Below are 25,540 nucleotides of genomic sequence, written 5' to 3'. Positions count from 1 at the left end.
GGACAGTTTAAACCTCTCCCCCAGGTTATCATGGAACTGACACCAGACCAGCAGCACAGACTCTATGAGGATATTGCAGCCATCTTGGGCTCAATAACATGGACTGATGTTGCACAGCTGACTGCCCTTGTAATGGGAAATGCCACACTTCAGCAGCAGGTGACTGCTGCTCTTCTAAGCTATATACATAAGGAGCTTCAAGCTGAAGTGCATTATATAGACTGATACCATTTTCATAAAAACATCTCAACATTTCAAACCTTATAATCATGTCATACTGGTTGGTTGTTTGATTAGATGCTTGAGGACTGTAGTTTAAAATGGCATATAAAACTGTTTTAACTTTATATGGTACATTTGAATCTGACAAACATGGCAGAGGCTATTCTTTGAAATAATTTCCTGGCATAATGTGCAGTTTATTTTGTGAACATGTGAATGATACTGTTGAATAAATGGCTTTTTAAAGTTATTTAATTAAAATGTGCATACCCAGTGAAAAGCCTTGCTTTAAAATTGATTGCTTTAAAATATATATTAATATTCAGATTTTGCCAGGCACATTAAAATCATGTGTCATAGAGATTGTCTGACTGGATGCTTGAGTAGTAAACTGGCATATTTTTTTTTTATTTATTTATATAGTACACTTCAATCTGTCAAGCACTGTATGTTCTTTGAAATAGTTTACTGGCATAATGTGTGGTTTATTTTCAGAACACTTAGGAAGATTATGCAATATGGAAATGATATTGTTAAATTAATGTATTTTGAAGTTAATTAAACTTTTTTTTTTTTCAGAACTCTGTTAGTTCATTTGTAACCAATATTTGCATGCATAGTCAAAAGCCTCAAAAACAGATATTTGGTTGCTTTAAAATATATATTTATTTATAGTTAGATTTGGCCAGACAGATTAAAAGCATACAGTGAAAAATGTCCATTGTATATCCTATCCAACAATTACAGTTTCCTCATCTGGAAATTCATAGTAAGGCACCTCCAAGTTGAGAGGTGCGGGTCCTTTTCTGATCCTTCCTGAAGCATCGTAATGCGACCCGTGGCAGGGGCAGTAGTACCCGCCGTAATCACCGGCATTTGCGATTGGGACACAGCCGAGATGAGTGCAGACACCAATAACGATGACCCAGGTGGGGTTGGCGACCCGGTCTTTGTCATGCTGGGGGTCTCGGAGCTCTGAGAGGTCTACGTTCTGCTCAGCTGTGATCTCCTTCTCCGTTCTGTGACGAACAAACAGAGGCTTGCCTCTCCACTTGAAGGTCATGTTTTTCCCTTCTGGGATGTCGGACAGCTTGATCTCGATTTTGGACAGGGCAAGGACGTCAGCAGAGGCACTCATTGAGGAAATGAATTGGGTCACAACCGTTTTGGCAGCATAGACGCCCAACACAGCAGTGGATCCGGTCACCAAGTAAGAGAAGGCCCGCCTAGCTTCACTGCTCTCCTGAGAGGACGTCTTAGGATCCAACACCTCAGCACGCCGATAGTCAGAGAAGTCAGGGATTTTGATGTCTGTGTGAGCGAGACGTGCTCCAAAATGGCCTAAAAAGGAGACGGAACAAAAGTCATTAAAGGGTTAGTTCACCCAAAAATTAAAATTCTGTCATTAATTACTCACTCTCATGCCGTTCCACACCTGTAAGACCTTTGTTCATATTCGGAACACAAATTCAGATATTTTTGTTTAAATTTGTTTAAGATATTTTGTCTCGGTGTGGCCTCCACAGCCAGCAATGACACTTCCTCTCTCAAGATCCATAAAGGTACTAAAAACATATTTAAATCAGTTCATGTGAGTACAGTGGCTCAATGTTAATATTATAAAGTGACGAGAATATTTTTGCTGCGCCAAAAAACAAAATAACGACTTATATATGGCCGATTTCAAAACACTGCTTCATGAAGCTTCAGAGCATTATGAATCAGCATGTCGAATCATGATTTGGATCGCGTGTCAAACTGCTGAAATCATGTGACGCCCCGAACAGCAGATTCGATACACTGATACACAACACTCCGAAGCTTCATGAAGCAGTGTTTTGAAATCGGCCATCAGTATATGTCATTATTTTTTTTATTTTTTTTGGTGCAGCAAAAATATTCTCGTCGCTTTATAATATTAATATTGAACCACTGTACTCACATGAACTGATTTACATATGTTTTTAGTACATTAATGGATCTTGAGAGAGGAAATTGCTGGCTATGCAGGCCTCACTGAGCCATCAGATTTCAACAAAAATATCTTAATTTGCATTCTGAAGATGAATGAAGGTCTTGTTTGGAACAACATGAGGGTGAGTTATTAATGACAGAATTTTCATTTTTGGGTGAACTAACCCTTTAAACAGACTTCGAAAGGTTAGTTCACCCAAAAATAAAAATTCTGTCATTAAGTACTCTCCCTCAAGGTTGAACCACTGTAGAAACGTCAATGATTTTAACGCGGTCTTTAGTACTTTTCTGGACCTCAAAAGGTGCAATGTCGTTGCTGCCTATGTGTGGATCAGATACCCTTGCATAAAAAAAAAAAATCTTAATTTGTGTTCCAAAGACAAACGAAGGTCTTACGGGTTTGGGACAACACAAGGGTGAGTACTTAATGACATAAATTTCATTTTTGGGTGAACTAAGGGACAGTTAGTTACACAATGGTGTATGAATGGTGAATGTAGCTGCAATATATTTATATATATATATATATATACACACACAAACACAATGCATATTTTAATGATTTATCATTTATTATAGCATTAATTTATGTATTATAAGGCGGTTTGGTATGCATTAGAATAAGGGAACCACAACAACCAGAAAGTAAAGAAAAGTAAATACCAGAAAAGTAAATATATTTAATATATAAAGAAACGTAAAGAACTCATCTTATTTAGACCTTTTACGTGTTTAACACTGTTTCTAATGCTACTTGCAAACCTAAAAGGGTCTGAGCAGCTTATAACATGACCACGTTATATGATCACCTACCGCTCACAGCACACTTCATCAGCACTTCTGTGTTCACCGCTCCGGGTACTAATGTTTTCAGCGGACCACAAGCCTGCAGGTAAGGGGACAAAATCCCCAAACGAGCGGCCATGGACATCATTTTTGTCCTGTTGAGAGGGACTCTGACAGCTCGTACGGTCACTTCGACCTCTGAAGAGAGCGCTTGTACAACGGAAGCTCCTCCTTCAGGACGTCATAGTCGACCGGAGATTGACTGAACGGAAGGCGCATTGTAAAAAGAAAAACATGAAAAAAATCCTTCAATTAAGCTATTGAAATGGTAAATACAATACATAATTTAATTAGTGCCGCATGTTATTTTCACATTATTTGTTGAAACATTAATTTTTTTTTGATAATTGTTATCGTTTTGAACAGGCAGTACAATGCAGTCTCGGGAAAATGTAAACAGTAGTGACGAGACGTTGGAATCATTTCTGTGAATCGGTTCTTTCGAACAGTTTGAGTGTTTCATCCAAATCTTCTCAGCTCACTCATCTACTGTTGGCTGAATGAATCTTCGTGAACGAATCGTTCAAACGTGAATCGTTCAAACATTTCTCGCACATACTGGTTGGGATCTGCAGGATGGTCACCTGAAAATCAAACATGAGATTCTTTCGCCGGAAAATAGCGATCATAGTTGTTCTGGCTTATGCGATATTTTCACTGTACGCCGCGTATAATGTGTTTTTCAACAAGAGGGTTATTTCTCGCGTTCATCGAGTAGTGAAAAAGGGCACTGTGATTTTAGGTAAGATAGTAAATCATAACCAGCATAATCAAATGGATTTGTTATAATAAACAAACAATATAATATAGCGTACATGGAACAAAAGCATATACATGTATGATCGCATGTAAACAACATTTGATTTGTTTAATAAAATGTATGTGTTTCCAGATAATGGAAAAGGAGGAGAGGAAGAGTGGAACCCATGGGAAGAGGATGAGCGTGCACAGTCCTTAGTTCTGCAAAAGCGAAGAGATGCCTTTAGATCATACCAAGATCATGTTGCTAAAAACAGGCCAAAAACATATAAAGTTCAGATCTGGGGCAAAGCAGCCATTGGCAAGTGGAATATGTTACTTGGTTCCAGAGATCATTGCATTTCTTATTGTGTCTTGATTCTTTCTTTTTTATTATTTTGCATTAGTAGAGATCATAATTAAATATTGTTCCTTGTTCACATTTTCCTAGGACTTTATTTGTGGGAACATATTTTAGAAGGGCCTCTCATCCCAGCGGACAAATCCAGCCAATGGAGAGAAGGAGAGATTCAGTCTGGGAAGATCAATTTCAGGTAAGCTTCTAATTGACACTTCCATTCAGCAAGGATGCATTACACTGATCAAATGTGACAGTAAAGACTTCTATAATGTTACAAAAGATTCCTATTTCAAATAAATGCTATTCTAAAATCCAGATGAAAATACTGAAAAATCAGCTTTGCCATCACAGGAATAAATTAAAATGTAGAATTATTAAAATAGAAAAAAATATTTAAATTGTAATATTAGTTCACTGTTTATTTATTTTTTATTAAAGGGGTCATGGCATGAGTTTTGTTATTTTAATATATTCCTTGAGGTGCACAAAAAAAATAAATAAAATAAAAATATATATGAAGAAAAACAAGCTTCATTCCGACCCTCTGGCTGTAATGATTTGTTTTTAAGAGGCGGCTCCTTGAAATCTGAATAAGTGCAGCCATGGTGAGCACGATTATGGAAGCTTGAAAAGGGTATATAGTATACGACTTATCTCACAATTCGTTTTTTCTCGCAATAGCTAGTTTATATCTATTAATTCTGACTTTTTTCTCAGAAATGTGAGATTGTGTAAGGTATAAACTTGCAATTGCGAGAAAGTCAGAATTGTGAGATAACAAGTTGCAATTACCTTTTTTAATTATTTATTCAATGACAGAAACAACAAGCTTCCATATACTCTTTCAAAAAACACTAAAAAATCTAACCGACCCCAGTGTATTGTATGTATAAATGTATGTATAAACATTTTTAGCCAGTATACATTCTCATAATGTTTCTGTTTTAACCATAAATCCTTCAATTTCAATACAGGAGTTTTAGTAAAAGGCAGAAAACACATGCTATTTCATTTTAAAGGTGCACTAGAATTAAAAATTGAATTTATCTTGTCATAGTTAAATAACAAGAGTTCAGTACATGGAAATGACATACAGTGAGTCTCAAACTCCATTGTTTCCTCCTTCTTATATAAATCTCATTTGTTTAAAAGACCTCCGAAGAACAGGCGAATCTCAACATAACACTGACTGTTACGTAACAGTCGGGGTGTACGCCCCCAATATTTGCACATGCCAGCCCATGTTCCCAACATTATGAAAGGCATTAGACAAGGGCAGCCAGTATTAACGTCTGGATCTGTGCACAGCTGAATCATCAGACTAGGTAAGCAAGTAATAACAACAGCGAAAAATGTCGGATGGAGCAATAATAACTGACATGATCCATGATATCATGAGATTTTTAGTGATATTTGTAAATTGTCTTTATAAATGTTTTGTTAGCATGTTGCTAATGTAGGCTACTGTTGGTTAAAGTTACCATCGTTTTACTGTATTCACGGAGACAAGAGCCGTCGCTATTTTCATTTTTAAACACTTGCAGTCTGTATAATTCAACTTCATTCTTTATAAATCTCTCCAACAGTGTGTAATGTTAGCTTTGGCCATGAAACACAGCCTCAAACTCATTCAGAATCAAATGTAAACATCCAAATAAATACTATACTCACATGACCCGAAGCATTCATGCAGCATACATGATGAACATCTTGTAAAGATCCATTTGAGGGTTATATTAGCTGTGTGAACTTTGTAAATGCACTGTATTATAGAGTCGCAAGCTCGATGGGCAGGGAGCAGGAGATTTAAAGGGCCAGCAGCCCTGAATCGGTGCATAGTTAATGATGCCCCAAAATAGGCAGTTAAAAAAATTAATTAAAAAAAATCTATGGGGTATTTTGAGCTGAAACTTCACCGACACATTCAGGGGACACCTTAGACTTATATTGCATCTTTTAAAAAAAATGTTCGATGGCACCTTTAAGTAAAACATCATGTTCCATTTTCAGAAACCACAATTCTTCAATCTCTTTTATCATAATCTGTCCTCAGTTTCTACACAGGGCCAGCGGTGGTCCAAGGGCATGTTTCTCTGGACACAGACAGTGTGGTGCTGGTTTTGAATGGCCGTGAGCAGCAGAAAATCTCCTACTCCATCCAGTGGCTTCAGCATGTCCAGGGTCTGGTGCAGGCCCACACTGTCTCTCGGGTTGCTGTGGTCCTTTTGGGAAACGAGCGGTGCAATAACGACTGGATCAGTCCTTACCTCAAGAGGCACGGCGGGTTTGTGGACCTGCTCTTTCTTGTGTACGACAGTCTTTGGGTCAACGATAAAGACATCTTTCAGTGGCCCCTGGGTGTTGCCACGTAAGTGTTAAATAATTACTATTATTTAATTATATATTTCTGTAATATTTTTGTTATTATTTTATATATATATATATATATATATATATATATATATATATAAATTTAAATTTATATATATATATATATATATATATATATATATATATATATATATATATATATATATATATATATATATAATATATATATATATATAATATATATATATATATATAATATATATATATATATATATATATAAATTTAAATTTAAATTCAAATCAGTTTAATTGTTTATAATGTGTTTTTTCTTTCTCTGCAGATACAGGCATTTCCCAGTAGTCACACTTAGTGGTCAGATGGTGAAAAATGTAAGACCATACCTCTGCAACTTTCTTGGGACTATCTACAAAAACTCATCCAGGGAAACCCTGATGGGCATCCTAAAGCAGAATGGCTTGGAGAAAGATTGCCTCATGCATGTTAGAGAGAAGTACGTATTTCTGGAAAAATAATGTCCATTATTGCATCAGTCAGATTTTATATAATTTGCATTCACATAATTGCCAGATAAATTAAAGGATTAGTTCACTTTCAAATTAAAATTTCCTGATAATTTACTCACCCCCATGTCATCCAAGATGTTCATGTATTTCTTTCTTCAGTCGAAAAGAAATTAAGGTTTTTGATGAAAACATTCCAGGATTTTTATAATGGACCATATAATGGACTTCAATGGCCTCCAAATGGTTGAAGGTCAAAAGTACAGTTTCATTGCAGCCTCAAAACATTCTATGTGATCCCAGATGAGGAATAAGGGTCTTATCTAGAGAAACCATCACTCATTTTCTTCTTCTTCTCTATTATAATCTCAGCAGTGTAGATGCTGCTAAGTGTATTACTGCCCTCCTCAGGTCAAAGTTTGAAAAAAATTGTCATATACAATATGCTAGTGCAATTATATAACAATTAGTTCAAAGTTTGACCTGTGGAAAAAAAATTTTTTTTAGAAAATGAGTGATGGTTTCTCTAGATAAGACCCTTATTCCTCGTCTAGGATCGTGTAGAACGTTTTGAAGCTGCACTGAAACTGTAATTATGACCTTCAAGCGTTTGGGGTCCATTGAAAATCGTAAAAAATTCCCACAAAAATATAAAGCGCCACAATTGTTTTCAACATTGATAATAATTATAAGAAAAGTTTTTTGAGCCACAAATCAGCATATTAGAATGATTTCTGAAGGATCATGTGACTCTGAAGACTGGAGTAATGATGCTGAAAATTCAGCTTTGCCATTACAGGAATAAATTACATTTTAAGCTATATAATAAAGTAGAAAACAGTTATTTTAAATTGTAATAATACATTCACAGTATTATTGTATTTGATCAAATAAATGCAGCCTTGGTGAGCATAACTGTGTATAAATATTTTTAGCTAATACACATTTTTAGAATGTTTCAATTTTACCCATAAATCCTTCAATTCCTAACAAATAATATCCCAAATATTGCTGGATTGTGCAAGGTTTTAAATACTTCTTGCATTTTGTGTCATCATCAGGTGGCTTCCTCAAGAGACTGCAGACACCTCCAGACAGTACCAGATGGCATTAGCGCAAAGTGACCTCACTCTTTGTCCAGTGGGAGTGAACACAGAGTGCTACCGCATCTACGAAGCCTGCGCCTATGGCTCTGTGCCCGTGGTGGAGGACGTCCTGACTCCAGGGGCCTGTGCAGTTGGTAACCGGTCCCCGCTCCGACTGCTTAAAGATGCAGGAGCACCCTTCATCTTCCTCAAGGACTGGAGAGAGCTGCCTGCCATTCTGGAAAGGGAGAGAGGGATGAACCAAAAAGAAAAAACAGAGAGGAGGATGAGACTGCTGGAGTGGTACAGTGGCTTTCGTCAACAGATGAAGGACAAATTCACAGAGGTATTGGAGGAAGCCTTTTTCAAAATCACCTAGTATTAGTTAATACAGTCTCTCATAAGATTTCGAAAGACAGCGAGCAGATGCTATGCATCAACATTCGTTTTGATTGTCACTTATTTTTGGAGCCGTTCATTCATTTGGTTTGTATACAGTGATGTTTTACTTGTTTAGTTGTTCTTATACATGTGAAATAAAAAATGCTACTGTATGTTAATAAAACACGGTTCACCATATGCTGCTGTGCATTAATGCCCTCCATGTTTACTTTAAAATATTAGTTTATTAAGTCAATGAAAATAAAAAATGGTACAGTTTTTTATGTTGTAATCTCGCTGGGTTATGTAAACAGATATTTAACATTGTTAAAATTTCTTTTTTTTTCTTGAAGCTGTTTTTTGCTTTCAGCTCAGTGCAAATTAATAAAAGAACTTAATTTTACTTTTAACCTGCCTGTTTTTTTTTTTTTTTTAATTTATCAAGCATTTAGACTTGCATACTGTGCTGAAGTGGACGTAAAATCAAAGTTACAAAAATGGTTAACTAAACTACCTGTTATATTTGTCAGAACATTACCATAAATTACCATTACCAGTGACAGCATTTCAGACATTTTGGTGATTCTATATCATAATGTTTATAGCTGTATACATACCTACATTACTGTATTAATGTACCAACATGTAGCGACTAATGTAGTCTGATTCCCAAATGAATGATGGTTATGATCCGGTTCATTTAAGTGAATCAAAACCTTTCCCGAACTGCATTAAGTGAGTCGCTGTACTCCTACGCCGCATATAATATTCTACTGCTATTTATTTACTTCATCAATCTGATCTTTTATCAATATATATATAGTTTAATTTATCATGTTCATCAACAGGATTAAAAGTGTATGTATACAAATATAAAAAAGTTTGAGTTTTATTTTTGTTTTCATGTGTTTTTTATGTGTTTGTTCATTATTTGTCCAACTTGTTTGCTGTTTTAAAATAAAATTATATAAACAAATAAAATGTGTTTATCTATATTTCAGATCAAATTAAAATGTGGTATTAAAATAATTTTAAAAATCAAATTCATATTTTTTATTAGTGTTAATCACCCTACATACAATTCATTAATTCACACAGTTTAGGGATACATTTTTAACTTTAATTTTTAGCAGATGAATGTGGGGAAATTAAATCAAAGTTTGAATTTGGAACATTATCACATCTATATATCTAATGTGAAAAAGTATATATTATTATATTTATGCCACTCTTTGTTTAGATTATCATCGTTTTAAACTTAAAGGTGCTAAATAGGATCTTTTCGTCGACTGAGAAACCAGACTGAGTTTTTGAAATGAGCGCATGTGTAAGAACAACCCCCCTCCTTCACAGCTCATTTCGAGGGAACAACTCCCAAAACTCGTGCACGAGTATTGGAACACGAGTGTTTACCACCGGCATTCGCTCTGTCGTGTTAGTGGATTAATTTTGTCGGACTCACCGCAGGTAACTCATAATCTGCAGTTGTTTCTCCTGTCTCCTGACAAAAACATTGCATGCGGCACCTGTGGAGTGTGGAAAGTTACTGGAGCGTGCACGGTTTCTCACAAGGAACGTAATGGCAGTGACTGACAAGCCAGAGGGCCAATCGTTTATGCGATGATTGCGTAAACAATTGGCTGATGTTTTTAAGGCTCTACCTTGTGCACAGATGATGTATATTAATGTTATTCCTTTCAGTGCACCTAATAATAGTCTTTTATCAGTTAATAAAGACAGTTTCAAGTAATATTGCAAAAATGTATAAAACAAAACATCCTATTTAGCACCTTTAATAATCTTTTTATAATGGATTTTTATAGACTGAAAGTCTGGGTCTGGAACAATAGTAAAAACAATAAATTATCTAGGCCTTTATAAAAAGGCATCTGTAAAAGGAGCAAAAATAAAAGATGAAAGCATGGTAAAACATTTCCAAGAGTTTATTATATGATTTTCATTGCGAAGTAATGCTTTTAACCCTCTTAAAATTGTTTAGAGGAAAAACCTAAAGGTTTTTGAGATAAGATAAGAATTCAAAGGCTATGGTGCAACAAAACAGCTGTCCTGAAAGAGGCGCTATGTGACATAGATGACTGTCAGTTTATCCACATCTTCAGAGATTACGTATACAGTATATAGCCTACCTTATGGGCTATGTTTGTATTTTATAACAAGAGATAAATTAATAAATGAACCAAATAAATAATGTTGCAACCTTATTTGCTTAGCATTTTTATCTAACGTATGAGACAAATTTAAAGGATTTTAACATTTATGTACCCGGTAAAAACTCTGTGAAAGGTCACTGAAGAAACTGAACTCTGACTGATCATGTTTTTCTCGTCGTTAATGGAACCGGAATCAGTCTCCTTCACCGTCACGGTGATTTATTTTTGTGTAATTCCATTTACTGGTCACTAGGCGTCCTACACAACACACACTGGTGTGGCTTTAGCCTTACTAAAACGAGTTGCTGAAACCAGTTAAAAATATTCACAAGGCTTACTTTACAACTTTAAAAGTCATTACCAGAAATCTTATGCACTTTTAAAGGATTAAGACTATAGCTGTTTGAAGCATTAGCATATATATTATATCAAAACACATTTCACAATAAGTTTTCATACTGTTTTTGCTATTTATTAGCATCAAAGCGCAATATTTTGAATCGCTCACTCTGTAACGACAACGCAAAATTACTTTTGGGGACAACTGGTTAGAAAAGTTGTCAATCCCGTCCACATTTCCGCTACGTGCACCCCCTCCACCTCCAATCCCTCCCATTTCCAACCACTTGCTTTTCCAGCTGCTTTGAGGTCAGTCAGAATCCGTGAAACTGTCCGGCTATCAGTCACACGGACGCGAGGAAAGGGTGCTGAAAATCACGCTAGCCCTGTGTAACATGTCATTATGCTGCTCTGTCTGTCCAGATCCGTCGGCGGGTGACCAAAAGACAGCTTGAAGGGCTGGATTGCCTCTTGCTGAAACAAGCTGTGGACATTTGCCCGAGGAAAGGGTTACTTGTTTGGGAGGAAACTCTTCCAGTGCGCGCTCTGTTTTGATAGCATTGACGGCGGAATTACAGTCGGAATCGGTCGGAACTCGGACGATGAACATTTGCGGCGTTTGGCGTTTGGGATTTTCAGCCTGAGCAACTCGAAAAATCTCTGGGATGCACTTGCCTCTGTAGGACGACCTGGAAATTGAAAAAGCCCCAACATAAGCCCGTTTACAAACATTCTCACAACTGAACTATTGATATTTCTATTCACTAGTGAAAATGTCGAATCCTCTGAAGTTTAAAAAGGAAAAAGAGATCATTACAGATTACGAGACTCAAGTCAAAGGTAAGAAATTGAATCATAAACTGCAGTAGTAGTTGAATGGCTGGTAAAGGCAGTGGTGCAGTGGAAGTATTAATCATTGAACAGATCACTTGTGCATCTTCATGCTAATGGTTTGATTCCCAGATTGAACATGATCTTATTTTTTTTTTTGGCAAACAACAGGTTTGATAGAAGCTTGTCACATGTTGTTGGGTCAATGACAAATAAGGTTATGACAAAATAGAGGAAATGTTTAAAAATCTAGTTAAAACTCATTTGGCAAGTTGTTGGAAATGTTGTAATATTTGTTTCATACATTTTAAAAAATACCTTTTTTACAAATATTTTTGATTTAATGGCTAAAGTAGTGTAATGTCAAGTACGAACTTGATCATTATTTTCAAAACATTTTTCAAGATATTGAATTTTTGATTCATAAATATCAAGGTGTTGCCTTGAGGGTATTCCTAATACCTATTCATAAAAAGGTCAAATATTAAGTTACATTTTTCAAAACCTTTTAATTTAAAAAAGGGTCCTCTCCTTTTATACTTTTCTTGTCACATGACAGCAAAATGGCTTCTTGCATATACTGGTTATGCCACATGGACTTTTTCAAATATTAATAATATTTTGAATTAGAATAGCTGCTTTTTTACTTTTGCTAACACTTCTTCTTCTTTTTTTTCCGTTTTCCTTTTTTTCAAAGAAATTCAGGCTTTTAATGAGACTTTTTCTCTCTTTTTTACAATCTCCAGACAGTTAAACAACCTAGACATCTTGCCTTTTTAAATACTTTTTTTTTTAATTTTTTATTGAAAATGTTCATTGTATATTAAGTTGTTTTGTCATTGAATATTGTGCTCAACATAATGTTTCATTGATTTGTTGTTTGTTGATTTGTTTTTCATTCTGTTTTGAGTATTTTCATTTGTTGAAGTGACAGTAATGCTTGGCCTACATGAGTCTCCACAGTCTTAGAAAACCTAGAAGTATCAGGCAGTTTTAAACTTATGATTTCCAGGCTTAGAAAATACATGAAAGTTAATACAATCTTAACCCTAAAAAGTGAACATATATGAGGTCTGTGCCTTTTCATGGCATGCAGCCATGTTATAATTTAGATGATGATGATGATGCCTGAGTTTTTATAACAAGTTAATTGACTGAGTAATTTCAGAGACCCTCTTTTCAATATTGTTCTCAGTAATTATGCCCAATTAAACCCTGTCCCTTCCCCCAACCAAAGTAAAAAATAATTTCACATAGTTTTGCTCTAAATATTTTAACATCTACATTTACATTTTTTTTATTTTTTTTTTATCAGCTACATTGATTGCAAAAGACTGGAGGAGTCGTGGAAACTCATTGGCCAAATTTGCTCCCTGTGTTCACAGAACTTTTTAAAAGGTTCCCTTTGAATTTCCAGCAAACTAAGCCGGATGGTCTGTTTCCTTTTCGTCTCATGAGCATCATCATCACAGGAAAGAGGCAGTTGCTGCATTGTAGTAACCATGGGGATTTGGCATCACCCCAAGGGCTGAGTCCTCCAGGGCTGTTTGCAGACAGAAATGCCTATTATTTATGTAGAGGGAGAGAGTGTGCGAGAGAGAGAGAGAGAGAGAGAGAGGTACGTCGGTATCATGACATTGCGTTTGTCAGAGCAGCAGTGCTCATTTGGCAGGAATGTCTCTATCCCCTCGCTCTGATGATGACTAAGACTGTTAATAGCAGCATGATGCTCAGAATCCGCCCGTGCGGAGCATCTCATTAGCTTTGCGCTGCAGCCAAATGGGGTTGTAGTAACATGAAAGCACCCCCCAGATTAACAGACATGCCTTTTTCCATGACTGAAGGAGGGAGATTTGTTCTAGCACAAACTTTATGCTGGTGCAATGTTGACAGTTATATTATTGTGCTTTTTTTGTCTTCTAAATATTGGCATCCATATCAGGTACAGTGCTTGAAGTGGAAAAAATAAAGTGCCGGTACTCACCAAAGGGGGCGAGGCTTTGTTGGGGGGCGGGTATTGGGGGGTTGGTCGTCTCCCACGGTTGCAAGGGCGTAGTTTTGGTTTGAACCTAAAAGCAATTACAGTCTATGGTTACAGTCTACATTGGGGGGTTGAAGTGTGAACCGTTTATCAGGGTCCCGGGGCATATGCTCCCTTGAGAAGTTTATTTAATTTTTTGTTTTTGCAAAATGGTCCAAACATGCAAATTGGTTGATAACTTAACTGCAGTAAAGTAGCCTATAGTTAAAGGTGCCCTAGATTCAAAAATTGAATTTACCTTGGCATAGTTGAATAACAAGAGTTCAGTACATGGAAATGACATACAGTGAGTCTCAAATTCCATTGTTTCCTCCTTCTTATATAAATTTCATTTGTTTAAAAGACCTCTGAAGAACAGGCGAATCTCAACATATCACCGACTGTTACGTAACAGTCGGGGTGTACGCCCCCAATATTTGCATATGACAGCCCATGTTCCCAACATTATGAAAGGCATTAGACAAGGGCAGCCAGTATTAACGTCTGGATCTGTGCACAGCTGAATCATCAGTCTAGGTAAGCAAGCAATAATAACAGCGAAAAATGTCAGATGGAGCAATAATAACTGACATGATTCATGATATCATGATATTTTTAGTGATATTTGTAAATTGTCTTTCTAAATGTTTCGTTAGCATGTCGCTAATGTACAGTTAAATTTGGTTAAAGTTACCATTGTTTATTATTGTATTCACGGAGACAAGAGCCGTCGTTATTTTCATTATTAAACACTTGCAGTCAGCAAGTGTTTAATAAGGTTACCAGCACCAAGTCCAAGCCTGTTCATTTCCACTCCCAATCATGTAATACCAAATTTAGCATTTTAATCCACAGTACATTTTTTTTGTTATCCTTTTACCATGTGTCTTGGAGTATCGCAATAATATCGTATCGTGATATGTATCGAATCATGACTATTTTGGTTGAAACCAAAAAATTTACTTTACTATATTACTATATTTTAAGTTACTGTAATCAATACCTTCTTAAGTATTTGCATATCGCAATAGTGTAATGTCTAATTTGTGTCACATTTATATGGTCAGATTACCTTTCCATAATTCTGCCATTTCCTTCAATCTGACTTAGGATGTCTGGGATTGACTACTTCCTCTACAACACTGTGGTTGTCGTGTAAGTGATACTGTGAGAGAATAGAAAGGCCTGAACTGTGCCTGGAATCCCTCTTTATCGGCTTATGCCGAGGACTCGTGTCCTAAGTGGTGTGTTATTTGTATTCTAGGCTCCTGGTGTTTGCACATTCTCTTCTTGTCCTGATCCTGACTATCACAGATCATGCCTCATATTATTTGTGCTTAGATTATTTTATTTTCTGATTCAATATGGCTGGGAAGCTAATAAAGTCAAGTAAATGGCATTCACAACCATATTATATTTGTAATCTGATTCATTTCGAAGTGAAATGAAAAGTATATGCAGGACTTATTTATTAGCACTTGATTTGATTGTGAATAGTACCTGACAGAATGGAGCAGGTTGGAAGGGGAAGTAAGGATTTGGGATGTCAGCCGAAAAGGAAAATTCTATTTTGATGAAGATTGTGAAGACAGACCTTTGTGCGATGAATCACTCACAGTAAGATTAGTAATGTGTATTAGGACATCAGAGATTTTATGTACTTCAGAGATTTACTTCCTGTTAGTAATCAAGTATTTGAATTTTGACCTTTTGAAGTTTAAGGTTACACATAGTAAGTCTGTGATGACTTTTACACATAGTTTCCACATGCTGTTTCTGTGCTTCCTATCTATAAACATGGCAATGACTCGTATTGTTTGCTTTAGCACCATCATGAGTCACATGAAGCTTATTTTAGAGTTATCAGGTTAGGTCTGCCAGCTAGAACTGAAAGATCTGAGGATCTCAGTGGTTGATCTGCATAAATCAGCAGGAGAACCTAACAGTTAGTCTTATCAACACACAAACCTGTCGTATCCAACACCTTGCACTCCGTGCTACACTTATAGCATGGAGAGAACAGTGTAGGATGAACAGAACAAAATACGGAAAGGCGCAAAGATGTTGTATTGTAGGGATGTCACGGTGAGGAAATTTTCACACTGGTATTACCGATAACACCAGGGGTGGTGTGGGTGGATCAAACATCCTCTTTTTGGTTAGTTTAGATGTCTTTGGTCCATGTTGCATTCATATTTCAGTCAAACCGCACCAGAGTTGGCTTGGAAGCAAACCAAGACCACCTGAAAAGGTGGGTCTCTGTCTACTTGTTAGGTGTGAACCATCTGAAAGGTTCAGATGGCAGTATTCACACTTATTCAAATAAACAACGCTAACAGAGCAAAAGCACCAAAGTTCATTTTAATCGAACCAAACCTGCCAAATGTGCATTCATGCATTTGTTAAATTTGTATTTCAGACACATTTTGTGGTTTTTAGTACCAAATTGAAAACGTATGAATGGTGCTCTAACAATATAGCTTTTTATTTGTACTTTATGAAGCATGGCTGATTTGCTTCAAAGCAAGAAAGTGCAGAGATGTGTAAACTCATAATTTGTTCCCTTGGCTTGCTAGCAAAGCACAATAGCATTGTTTTCTTTGGCCAGATTGTCTGTTTGATGTTGCACAGTTGGCGTTCTTTTGATTGCACCAGGTCACGATTCACTGGCCTGCCCCTGCTGCCTCCTGACATGGACGCTGTCCTCAACCTGTCAGAGAATATTTCCCCCATAAATGTTATAACCTCTAACACATCTTCCCAATAAAACACAAATTTCCTGCCATGTGCTGCTGAATGAGGCAGTACATATATTTATTTTCTGTAATATTTCAGTAATTTTTAGTGATGGCTATAGAGAAATAATTTGTGCGTTTGACATGAAATGCTTTAGCAAAGTGTGACATCTAGTATTTTAAACATAATTTGCATTCATAATTACATATTATGCATTCAGCTTTTGTGATATTTGCAAAATATTTGGAATATTTGTACTTGTAAAATTAAATTTGGCACACCTTGACTATTTAAAATGAACTAGTGAAGGCAAAAAGGTTATTAAAAAAATGTGAAAAGTTAAAACAAATGATGGTCAGTCACAACCGAAAATGTTGTTTTTACCTTGTACATTAATGTACAATTTTTAACTAAAATCTTGTTTATAAAAAACAGGCTTATTCATGAAATACTATAGTTGCTCATCTTGAGTTTGAGGTGTCACTTTTGCTTTATCATAATGACACTAACCTTGCTAAATTATAAATGAACTATGAGTTAATGTCTAAAAATGGCCTAAAGATTGGTCAATGTTTCGAAAGTCACTGTCAGGGCTATCTTGGGGCTTGTGTAATTTTCAGTGCTACTGTCTAAGATATTATTCACAGCTCACACTTTATTCTGTCTAGTTTAGCCTTACCCTGGATGTCTAGTCATTTCATAAGAGCACAAACTATACTAATCATGAATGTGATCATGGGGTCATATTAATCAGCCCCATTTGTATACAACTGAAAAAATGATCAAACACACATCTGGCAATGTTTACTACAGGATTCTGATTATCACTGAGTGAAAAATGAGTCAATTCAGTTAGGAAATGAGATGTCTAGAATGCTTAGATCTGCCCATGACTCATTTCATTGACTTGGTTAAACTGTTTCAGTTTTATTTTTATTTATTTTTTATTATTTTTATTTTATTTTACTGACTCGGTTTGACGAATTCCTTAAGCCCCAGTCAAATTATTTATTTTATTTTACTTTATTTTTACTTTATTTTTTGTTGCTGTATGTTTAGCGCTGGCACTAAATGAAAATTTTGGAAATATTAAACTGTAGTATAAACAAAGTATAAACTATATTATTAACAAGACCTAAATAATAATAACCCTAAATCAGTTTAAAGTAATTAAAACAATGCCTCTGCTTGACAGCTATGTCATTACAATTTACCGCCTGATTTTGTTAATGAAGTCTCTTTTGCAGTAGAATTCCCACACTTCCTGCTTGAGGCATCCTGTACCACTGTTCCCCACAAGTCCACGAATACCTGCCATCTGCTCTGGCCAGACCATCAGCCTTTGTGCTTGATTCTAGTGCCCAAACAGTGGATGAACACCCTTGGTGGTGGAGGAAAGAGTGGGGGTTATTGATGGGACCATCTGTGTCTACTCTCCCTCTCTCTTGTTTGATAGACTAAGCCTGTCTCCTGCCCAGTCTTTCCACGCATGCTGGGCTTTTCACTCCACCCAATAAAATCTGCTTGTCTCCTCCCACGTCACACCCTGACTCCGCCATCCCGAAACTTAACAATACACCGCAATTCAAGGAATTGTTAGGTTTTAGTTATTTGCTAGGTTGTCGTATCTGTGTCTGTGCACAACATCTTTTAAAGGGGTGGTTGAATATGATTTCACATTTTTAGCTTTAGTTTGTGTGTAATGTTGCTGTTAGAGCATAAACAATGTCTGCAAAGTTACGACGCTCAAATTTCAATGCAAAGGGAGATATTTTATTTTAAAGAATTCTTTGTTTAAGGACTACAACAAACGGCTGGTAGGGACTACAACAAGCTAAATTTATCCACTAACCATTCAGAAACGTCCAGATGCATTCTATGAGTTGTAACTTCTTCCTGAGTCTTTCCATCAGTGTCCATCTCCGGTTTAAACAATGTAACACCGTTCGTTACTGACAATCGTCATTTTGGCTGTGTGAGATTCTCCAGCTTTGTTGTTGTTGTTGAGCAACTGAAACACAAGCTGTTAAAGCTCCGTCCTCTTCAGGAAGGCGGCCGAGAGTAGCAGCTCATTTGCATTTAAAGGAATTTTTGTTCACACCCAAATAGGGGCAAATTTGACAAGCTATAATAAATTATCTGTGGGGTATTTTGAGCTGAAACTTCAGACACATTCTGCGGACACCAGAGACATATATTACATCTTGTATAATAGGTCCCCTTTAATGATTAATCATGCAGCTCTATTGTGAACAATTAGTCTGTGTGTTTTATTTTTAGAATTATCGTAGTTCTTGTAATTCTTCATCAAAATTTCATAACTCAGTTTTACAGCAGACTTCTCTCTGGTGGCGTATACTGAATTTCTCCAATGATTTAGTCAGCTTAAACTCCACATCTTTCTTACAATAAACAGTAAGGTTGCTTTTAGCCAATCTGTCTCCATCCAATCCAAGTCATACATTTTTTTTTTCTTATTATATATAAACCTTTTTGTTCAGATGTACATCACAATGCACTAGACATGTCTTGGCATGTAGCTCTTGGAGTTTTAGCAGATAGAAGGCCTTTGGTGACCCATCTTAGGCCTCAGACCTGAAAAGTCCTGAGTAAGAGCAGTCCATGCCATGATGAAAGAACAGCCAGAGAAATCCTTCCCTTGGGGCCCATCATGGGTTGCCAGAAAGCCCCTTCCCATAGGGCCTTGGTTAGAACTGTTAAGACTAACCAGTGTTACAAGACAAGAAAGGCGATACTGCCTTCAATGAGTGCAGTTTTTGTCATGGGATGAAGCAAGAGGTGAGAGATTTCTCCCTGAGTCATAGAAGGTCTCACGTTACGGTTCATCTCCGATTTAATCTAATTGTTTTAATCTCTTCTAATCTTCTTTCTCCACCTAACTTGCACTCTTGCAGCTGAGAAGTTTGTTTTCTAGTGGAGTGGCTCTTCAAAAAGGTGACTGTAAACATTCTGGAAGGACTTGAGTCTATCGTGTTCTCCATGTGCTTAAATATAGTAATGCTTTGGCTTTTTATTTCTACTGAGCTTGAATGATCTCAGCAGTGTTCAATGCTCATCCATTGACCAGTATTGATCTCAGCTGATTCGTCCAAGCAAAACCCTACATCAGCTTTGCATCATCATCCCTATTTATACACTGGGTGGTATGAGGCTTCATATTAGCTGGGCTAATTGTTAATGGCATTAATTAGATTTTTCTTATTAGATGGCATCAACATGATTCACTTATGTATGCTAGTTTGAAATGTGCAATCAGCTCTGATTTGCTTCAGCGAGACAATTATTGGCCATTAAGATAAGCAGCAAACAATCAAGACTGCTGTAAAGACTCCTGCCATGACAGTGCATTTTTTTTTTTTTTGGCATGCTTTAGTTTTTCAATTAGTTTTTTTTTTATCAGATTAATATAGTTAAGTACTTTTATTTTACCCCTCTACTCTCTCTGCTTTTTCCTGAGATGAATATGTGATGTATCTTTCACTCATTCGTGCGCACTCTCCCAACAGATCAAAAGGCCCTGATGGTTGTGTTTGTGTTTCCTTAGCAACCATGCTGATGACTCTGTCATTGTTTATCGTCTGTTGCTCAAAGCGACCCAAGATGCCTCCTCACAGCACCTGCATTGCCTCCCTAAGGCCTCCAACTAAAGCAGCTTGGCCTCCCTTAGGTTGTTGTTGGTTGCAAGCTACTAGACACGCTATCTTGGTTGCCTCTTTACAATAGAGCTGCACGATTCTGGATAAATCAATAATCACGATTTTTTGTTTAATATAGCGATCATGATTCTCCCATGATTCTGAATAGACAACTGAACAAAATAACTTCATTTACTAGAGGTTCTGACAAAATGTTAATTGCTGCAGTATATTTAAAAATATTGAATTTGAATTTGTTTAAAAATTAGTTTGAATGAATGATTCAATGACTTTACTTGATTCATTACTGGATGAATCAGCGTTTTTAAATGAATCTCTTGAATGATTCAATGACAAATACTTTTTTTAACAGTCACTTGTCACCACCTACTGGTGTAACAGTGTAATTGATACAATCTTTATTTGAAGCATCAAGTAAGTTGCTTTCAAAAGGTGATTTTGATCGCTACCGTAGTCATCAGTGTTTATAACCGACCTATAAACATTTATGCCAGTACAGTTTTAAAGGATTAGTTCACTTTCAAATAAAATTTTCCTGATAATTTACTCACCCCCATGTCATCCAAGATGTCCATGTCCTTCTTTCTTCAGTCAAAAAGAAATGAAGGTTTTTGATGAAAACATACCAGGATTATTCTCCTTATAGTGGACTTCAATGGCCCAGTTGAAGGTCAAAATTACAGTTTCAGTGCAGCTTCAAAGGGCTTTAAATGATACCAGACGAGGAATAAGGGTCTTATCTAGCGAATCGAACGTGTAAACGTATATGCTTTATATAAACAAATGATCGCCTTCCAAGTGCTTCCGCCAAAACCACACTTTCGTATTCTTCAAAAAGCTTACGCTATATGTCCTACGCCTTCCCTATTCTACTTACGGAAAAAAATGGAACTGGCGCTGCGTTCGTTCTGCAAGTAGAATAGGAAAGGCGTAGGACAATATAAAAATATTTTTTTTTTTTTTTTTTTAGCTGTTTTAGTTTGTCTCTTTAAATTCATCCCTTTTAAAGTATCACCGTTATATGCCCTATTCATTCTGATGTACATCTTTGGCAGTCACATTTGCAACATTTTTTTATTGTTCCACATCAAGTGTTGCTCTTTTAAGGAATGTCAAGTGAAAAATAGTCTTTTTAACTTTTTAAAATGAGACCCCTGCTGTTCCATTCCACTGTGCTCTGTCTAGCTGTATTTTGGAAGAACTCTTCTTATGTAAGCATCCGATCGGAGTCAGGTGAACTCTAAACCAGAATATATTAAAAAATATTTTATAACCAAGTTGCGTTTCTCTGCATGGCCCTGTTTGTCACACTCTGGGTGTGTATGATGGGATAAGGTCTACTAACCTGGCTGTTCTTGCAGTAGAACTGCTCCTGGCGCTCAGCCCAGCGTGTCTTTGTCTTCATCCTACTTAAACTAATGCAATCCCAAACAATCAAAGTTTGGCAGCTACCACAAACAAGCAGCTTTTATCGTGCTGACAAGTCAGGCCATGTTTGTCATCATCAAATAGATGCTCAAGGAATAATAGTTTAGTGGAGGAAAAGTTAAAGGCAGTAGAACCACAAAGTCAAAGCAGTTCTGGGTTTTGGAGAGTTTGGCTAGAGTCTGGTCTGATAAAAAACTTACAGGACATCCTGAGTTGGCACTATTGAAATCATTGTCAAATTTCAGATTTTGCCAAGTGTCAAATTTTGCACCGGAAAACTTTAGGTTTCTCTTCCGTTTCTGATTAGTGTGGGTTGTCCCATATGGCAGTCCCTTGATCGAAGGAAAATTCATCTACTGCCGCAGTTATCTCTTCCCAACCCCCCTCCTCTTTTCTCCTGCATTGACCTTTTGAACTTTAAAGGTCGAGGGGGTAGGCGGTGGGTTCCAGCCCGGCCTAATCAATAGCCAAAGGCCACGCTTTCAGCAAACCTTCCTTGAAAAGATGTCTGGGGCCACTGGCGCTGAATCGCTGGGGGTAACGTTCTTTTCGAAGGCAACGGTCAGGCATGAAATGTCAGGGAACGGCTTTCCCTCGTCTTTGTGTGCGTTAAGCTTGATTGATTATCACTTGTGGCAAAGGCACAGCCCTGTCCTTTATTTATGTAACTCATACAATGCTGTATCATCGCATTGAAGTCACCAGAATGTCTTCCCTCTACGATTTTTTTTTTTAATGTGGTTGCCTTTGCCCCTGGTTGTGTCTGTTTTTAGTGTTTATGTTGGGAATTGTTTGCCATGGGTCCTGTCTATCTCTCCCACACGATAAAGCCTTTTTGTGGTCTGGGTGCGAGCTGTGGTCTCAAAGATTCAGGGGGTTACAGACCCATCTCATGTCCTGGTCTGTGCAGTTCCCTCCCCGGAGGCAGAAACTTTAGACAGCGTTTGTGGTTCCAGCCACGGATGTGTGGGACTCCCAAAGAAAAGGCCATTTATTGATACCAATCTGAGCTCTGTCTTTTCTGAGCTCGCCACCAGCAGTCACACGGAAAGCATATTATTTGGGTCCTTTCATGAAATTTAAATTGGTGCTGCGTTACAATTCAGTGACCTTTTTTAAGCCCTTTCACATTATTAAGAGCACCAGAGTGTTTTATTATTAAAAAAGAATCAAAAAGTTTGAGTTTATAATCCATACAGGAGATTAAAAATCCCCATTTTTTTTAAATAATTGGAATTATTCATTTTGACATTACAGAGCCATTATTCTATGAAATGGCTACTTTAAATTCTACTTTTAGCCAGTTAGCAAAAGACAACTCACAAAAAAATGTTTATAATAAATGATAAAATGAGAGAAAAAGTAAATAATGTGGGATACTATGTATATGTTACTGATTAGTTCAATATTACACCAAAATACTTGATTACTTTGACAATAACTAGAAAATTGTAATTGTGAAAGCACCTCGCCTCAAGAAATTGCATGATTTGAAGTATCATGTGCGTTACTTAGATTCTTATCTACTTTTATCTTAATTTGAACTGCAAAATGTTCATTTAGAATGCTTAAAACTCTTCATCAGGACTGGAATATATAATTTTTTCCCGCTGAGCAGCAGTGAATTCTGGTGCAGGAAGTGTCTTATGGAGTGTTTTATCATGAGAGAGATGATAATGGAGCCTGTTGTCTTCTATAGATCCATTATAAACAGACATTTCCCACTAGAGCAGCATCTTTTGAAGTACATCTCGTCGTCTGTTCCACCCCCTGTGCTGAGCTGCAGATGGTCTATACATGAATCTGCATGTGGTTGATGATCGTTGGGAGCTTTGAGATTAAAGTATAGAATACAAAACTTTCTTAATATGAAACGGTAATACTGCAGTCAAACCACAGGTGATGACTGAGTATGTGCAAACTACTTACATGGGCCTATAGAATAGGAATAGCTGATATAGTTATACCTCAAATATATGTTTCAATCCAGTATTCAATTCATAAAATTCAATATATATTGATGTCTTAAAGGGTTAGTTCACCCAAAAATGAAAATTCGGTTATTAATTACGCACCCTCATGTCGTTCCACACCTGACCTTCATTCATCTTCGGAACACAAATTAGGATATTTTTGATGAAATCCGAGAGTTCTCTGACTCCTCCATAGACAGCAATTTAACCACAACTTTCAAGGTCCAGAAAGGTACTAAAGATATTGTTAAAGTAGTTGACGTGACTGCAGTGGTTCAACCTTAATTTTATGAAGTGACCAGAATACTTTTTATGCGCAAAAACAGAACAAAAATAACGACTTTATTCAACAATATCTTCTCTGTCATTCTCCCACGCTTTTTATGTTCAGTGCTTACAGGTTCTATGTCAGAATGTCGAATCATTTTTGGCTGGCAATAAATAATTAGATCTTAATGAAATATCTTATAAATATCTTAATTTGTGTTCCGGTACATGGAGCCCCGACACCGATTACACCGATTATGTTGAATCGGCCGACGGTGTCCGACTAGAGCCAACGGTGCAGAACACCCCGGGAAAACTTAGTCGTCCGACGCTTAAATATGGTCCGACGTTGCCCGACGGCTGATCGTATGCTTGGTGTGTCCCGTACTTAACACTGGTAACACCAACTAGCGCTGCATGCCTAGCAAATATATTGTGATTTGTTTAATATATCAGCCAGTCTTATTGTTAAATGACAGGTAGCCTAATTTAGTCTGTTAAATATCTACATTTAATGAAACTAAAATTAAAAGTTGATAGTTTTTTTAGTAAAGTCTTACAAACCGTGTTATTTGACTATTTTCCGATTTGCACAGTTTTTCATGTTGTTTCTCCCTTGGCTATTTCCTTTCTCACTGGAGTAGTATAGCCTCCGGCGTTGACAGCTGTGACTGTGGATATCCTGTGGTCGTCCCCTTGAATTATTCATTCATTTTTACATCATTTTTATCTCACATGTTTCAAAAATGCCCTCTCAAACGCAGCGTGATGATTCAGCAAGAGGGAAGTTTTCTAAGGTTACGGAGACACCAGTCTCCATTGTGTTAATCAGGTTTTCCTATCTACATTTCTGCTGATTTCTATGTAAAACTACCCCCAGTGCTCTGGCTCAGCACAGAATGTACAAAGCAGCAAGGTAGTGCGTGTTATACAGAAAAAATCTTTTTTTTTTTTTTTTGCATTATAGGGCTATGTAGGTCTTTGTTTTTCAGGTTGGGTGGAAAAGGAGCACACTCGCTTTGACATGCCTCCCAGTAGACCTGGTTCAGTTTTATAATGGCTCGAAGTAGCAGGGCTGACAGCAGAGTTGAGCATTGCTCTGCTTTAAAGAACAGTTACTCAAGGACACAGGCAGCTAGCACTGAAAATAGACCATGCTTGACACTATGAACACTGAAGTGTTTTTGCACTTGTATCCACGTTGGAGCGCTGCTCTTTTTGCCAGAAGAGAAGCTCTTGAGCGAGAGTGAGATGGGGATGCGGTGCATGTTTGCGTGAGACGCCCTGACATTGCCAACAGAAAAGTGCTTCATTTCAAGAATGCAGTTTGTGATAAATCTTCATTGGTCTAATTGCGTAATGCGCCGCCTGAAACAAATTACTACTAGGCGAATTATCTAGCTTAGATGAGAGGTTTTAACTGCTCTAGGATGGTGAGTATTGCAGTTAAAAAGGAAATTTGTTTATCGACAGTGTACTGAAGCTCAGGAGGCTGATTTCTGACTGCTTTTTGACCTCTATTTTTACTCCAAAACCTAGAGAGATGCCTACAGTCATGGGAAGCTACCTTCTTAGGTAGAATCTTAACCCAAATGCAAAAAATGTGTGTTTACAATGTAATAGTTACTAATTGATTCT

General features: G+C 36.9%; 4 protein-coding genes across 7 annotated transcripts in view; 3 read left to right on the top strand and 1 right to left on the bottom strand.

Annotated features, from left to right (window-relative positions):
* The window catches only part of zgc:112052 (protein C19orf12 homolog), a 3,144-nt gene extending 2,412 nt beyond the window's left edge, over positions 1–732 (top strand). Inside the window, exon 3 of the mRNA XM_067390139.1 lies at positions 1–732. This exon is cut by the window's left edge and continues 41 nt beyond it. Coding sequence (XP_067246240.1) covers positions 1–225 — 225 coding nt within the window. The 3' untranslated portion in view covers positions 226–732.
* A 114-nt stretch (positions 733–846) lies between these two features.
* LOC137023270 (cytochrome b-c1 complex subunit Rieske, mitochondrial-like) lies at positions 847–3,203 on the bottom strand. Its single transcript, XM_067390138.1, has 2 exons — positions 3,010–3,203; positions 847–1,563 (listed from the first exon to the last, which is right to left on the bottom strand). The coding sequence occupies exons 1-2, from the start codon at positions 3,128–3,130 to the stop codon at positions 953–955; spliced, it is 732 nt and encodes a 243-aa protein (XP_067246239.1). The 5' UTR covers positions 3,131–3,203; the 3' UTR covers positions 847–952.
* A 148-nt stretch (positions 3,204–3,351) lies between these two features.
* rxylt1 (ribitol xylosyltransferase 1) lies at positions 3,352–9,369 on the top strand. The gene is made up of 6 exons (XM_067390136.1): positions 3,352–3,784; positions 3,935–4,102; positions 4,232–4,334; positions 6,195–6,509; positions 6,814–6,984; positions 8,056–9,369. Exons 1-6 carry the CDS (start codon positions 3,640–3,642, stop codon positions 8,456–8,458), a joined length of 1,305 nt encoding a protein of 434 aa, XP_067246237.1. The 5' UTR covers positions 3,352–3,639; the 3' UTR covers positions 8,459–9,369.
* A 1,870-nt stretch (positions 9,370–11,239) lies between these two features.
* srgap1a (SLIT-ROBO Rho GTPase activating protein 1a) overlaps positions 11,240–25,540 on the top strand; it is a 130,159-nt gene continuing 115,858 nt past the window's right edge. For 2 of the 4 annotated variants that reach the window (XM_067390122.1, XM_067390121.1), the window contains exon 1: positions 11,243–11,810. In XM_067390122.1, coding sequence (XP_067246223.1) covers positions 11,744–11,810 — 67 coding nt within the window. In that variant the 5' untranslated portion in view covers positions 11,243–11,743. Of the gene's footprint in view, positions 11,811–25,540 lie in introns of all 4 variants that reach the window. The other 2 variants (XR_010895519.1, XM_067390123.1) reach the window with 2 other exon arrangements.

This window comes from Chanodichthys erythropterus, chromosome 7 (assembly GCF_024489055.1).
Source record: "Chanodichthys erythropterus isolate Z2021 chromosome 7, ASM2448905v1, whole genome shotgun sequence".
Classification (NCBI taxonomy): Eukaryota; Metazoa; Chordata; class Actinopteri; order Cypriniformes; family Xenocyprididae; genus Chanodichthys; species Chanodichthys erythropterus.
The sequence above is the reverse complement of the archived record's forward strand: the minus strand, read 5'-3'. Positions and strand labels throughout refer to the sequence as shown.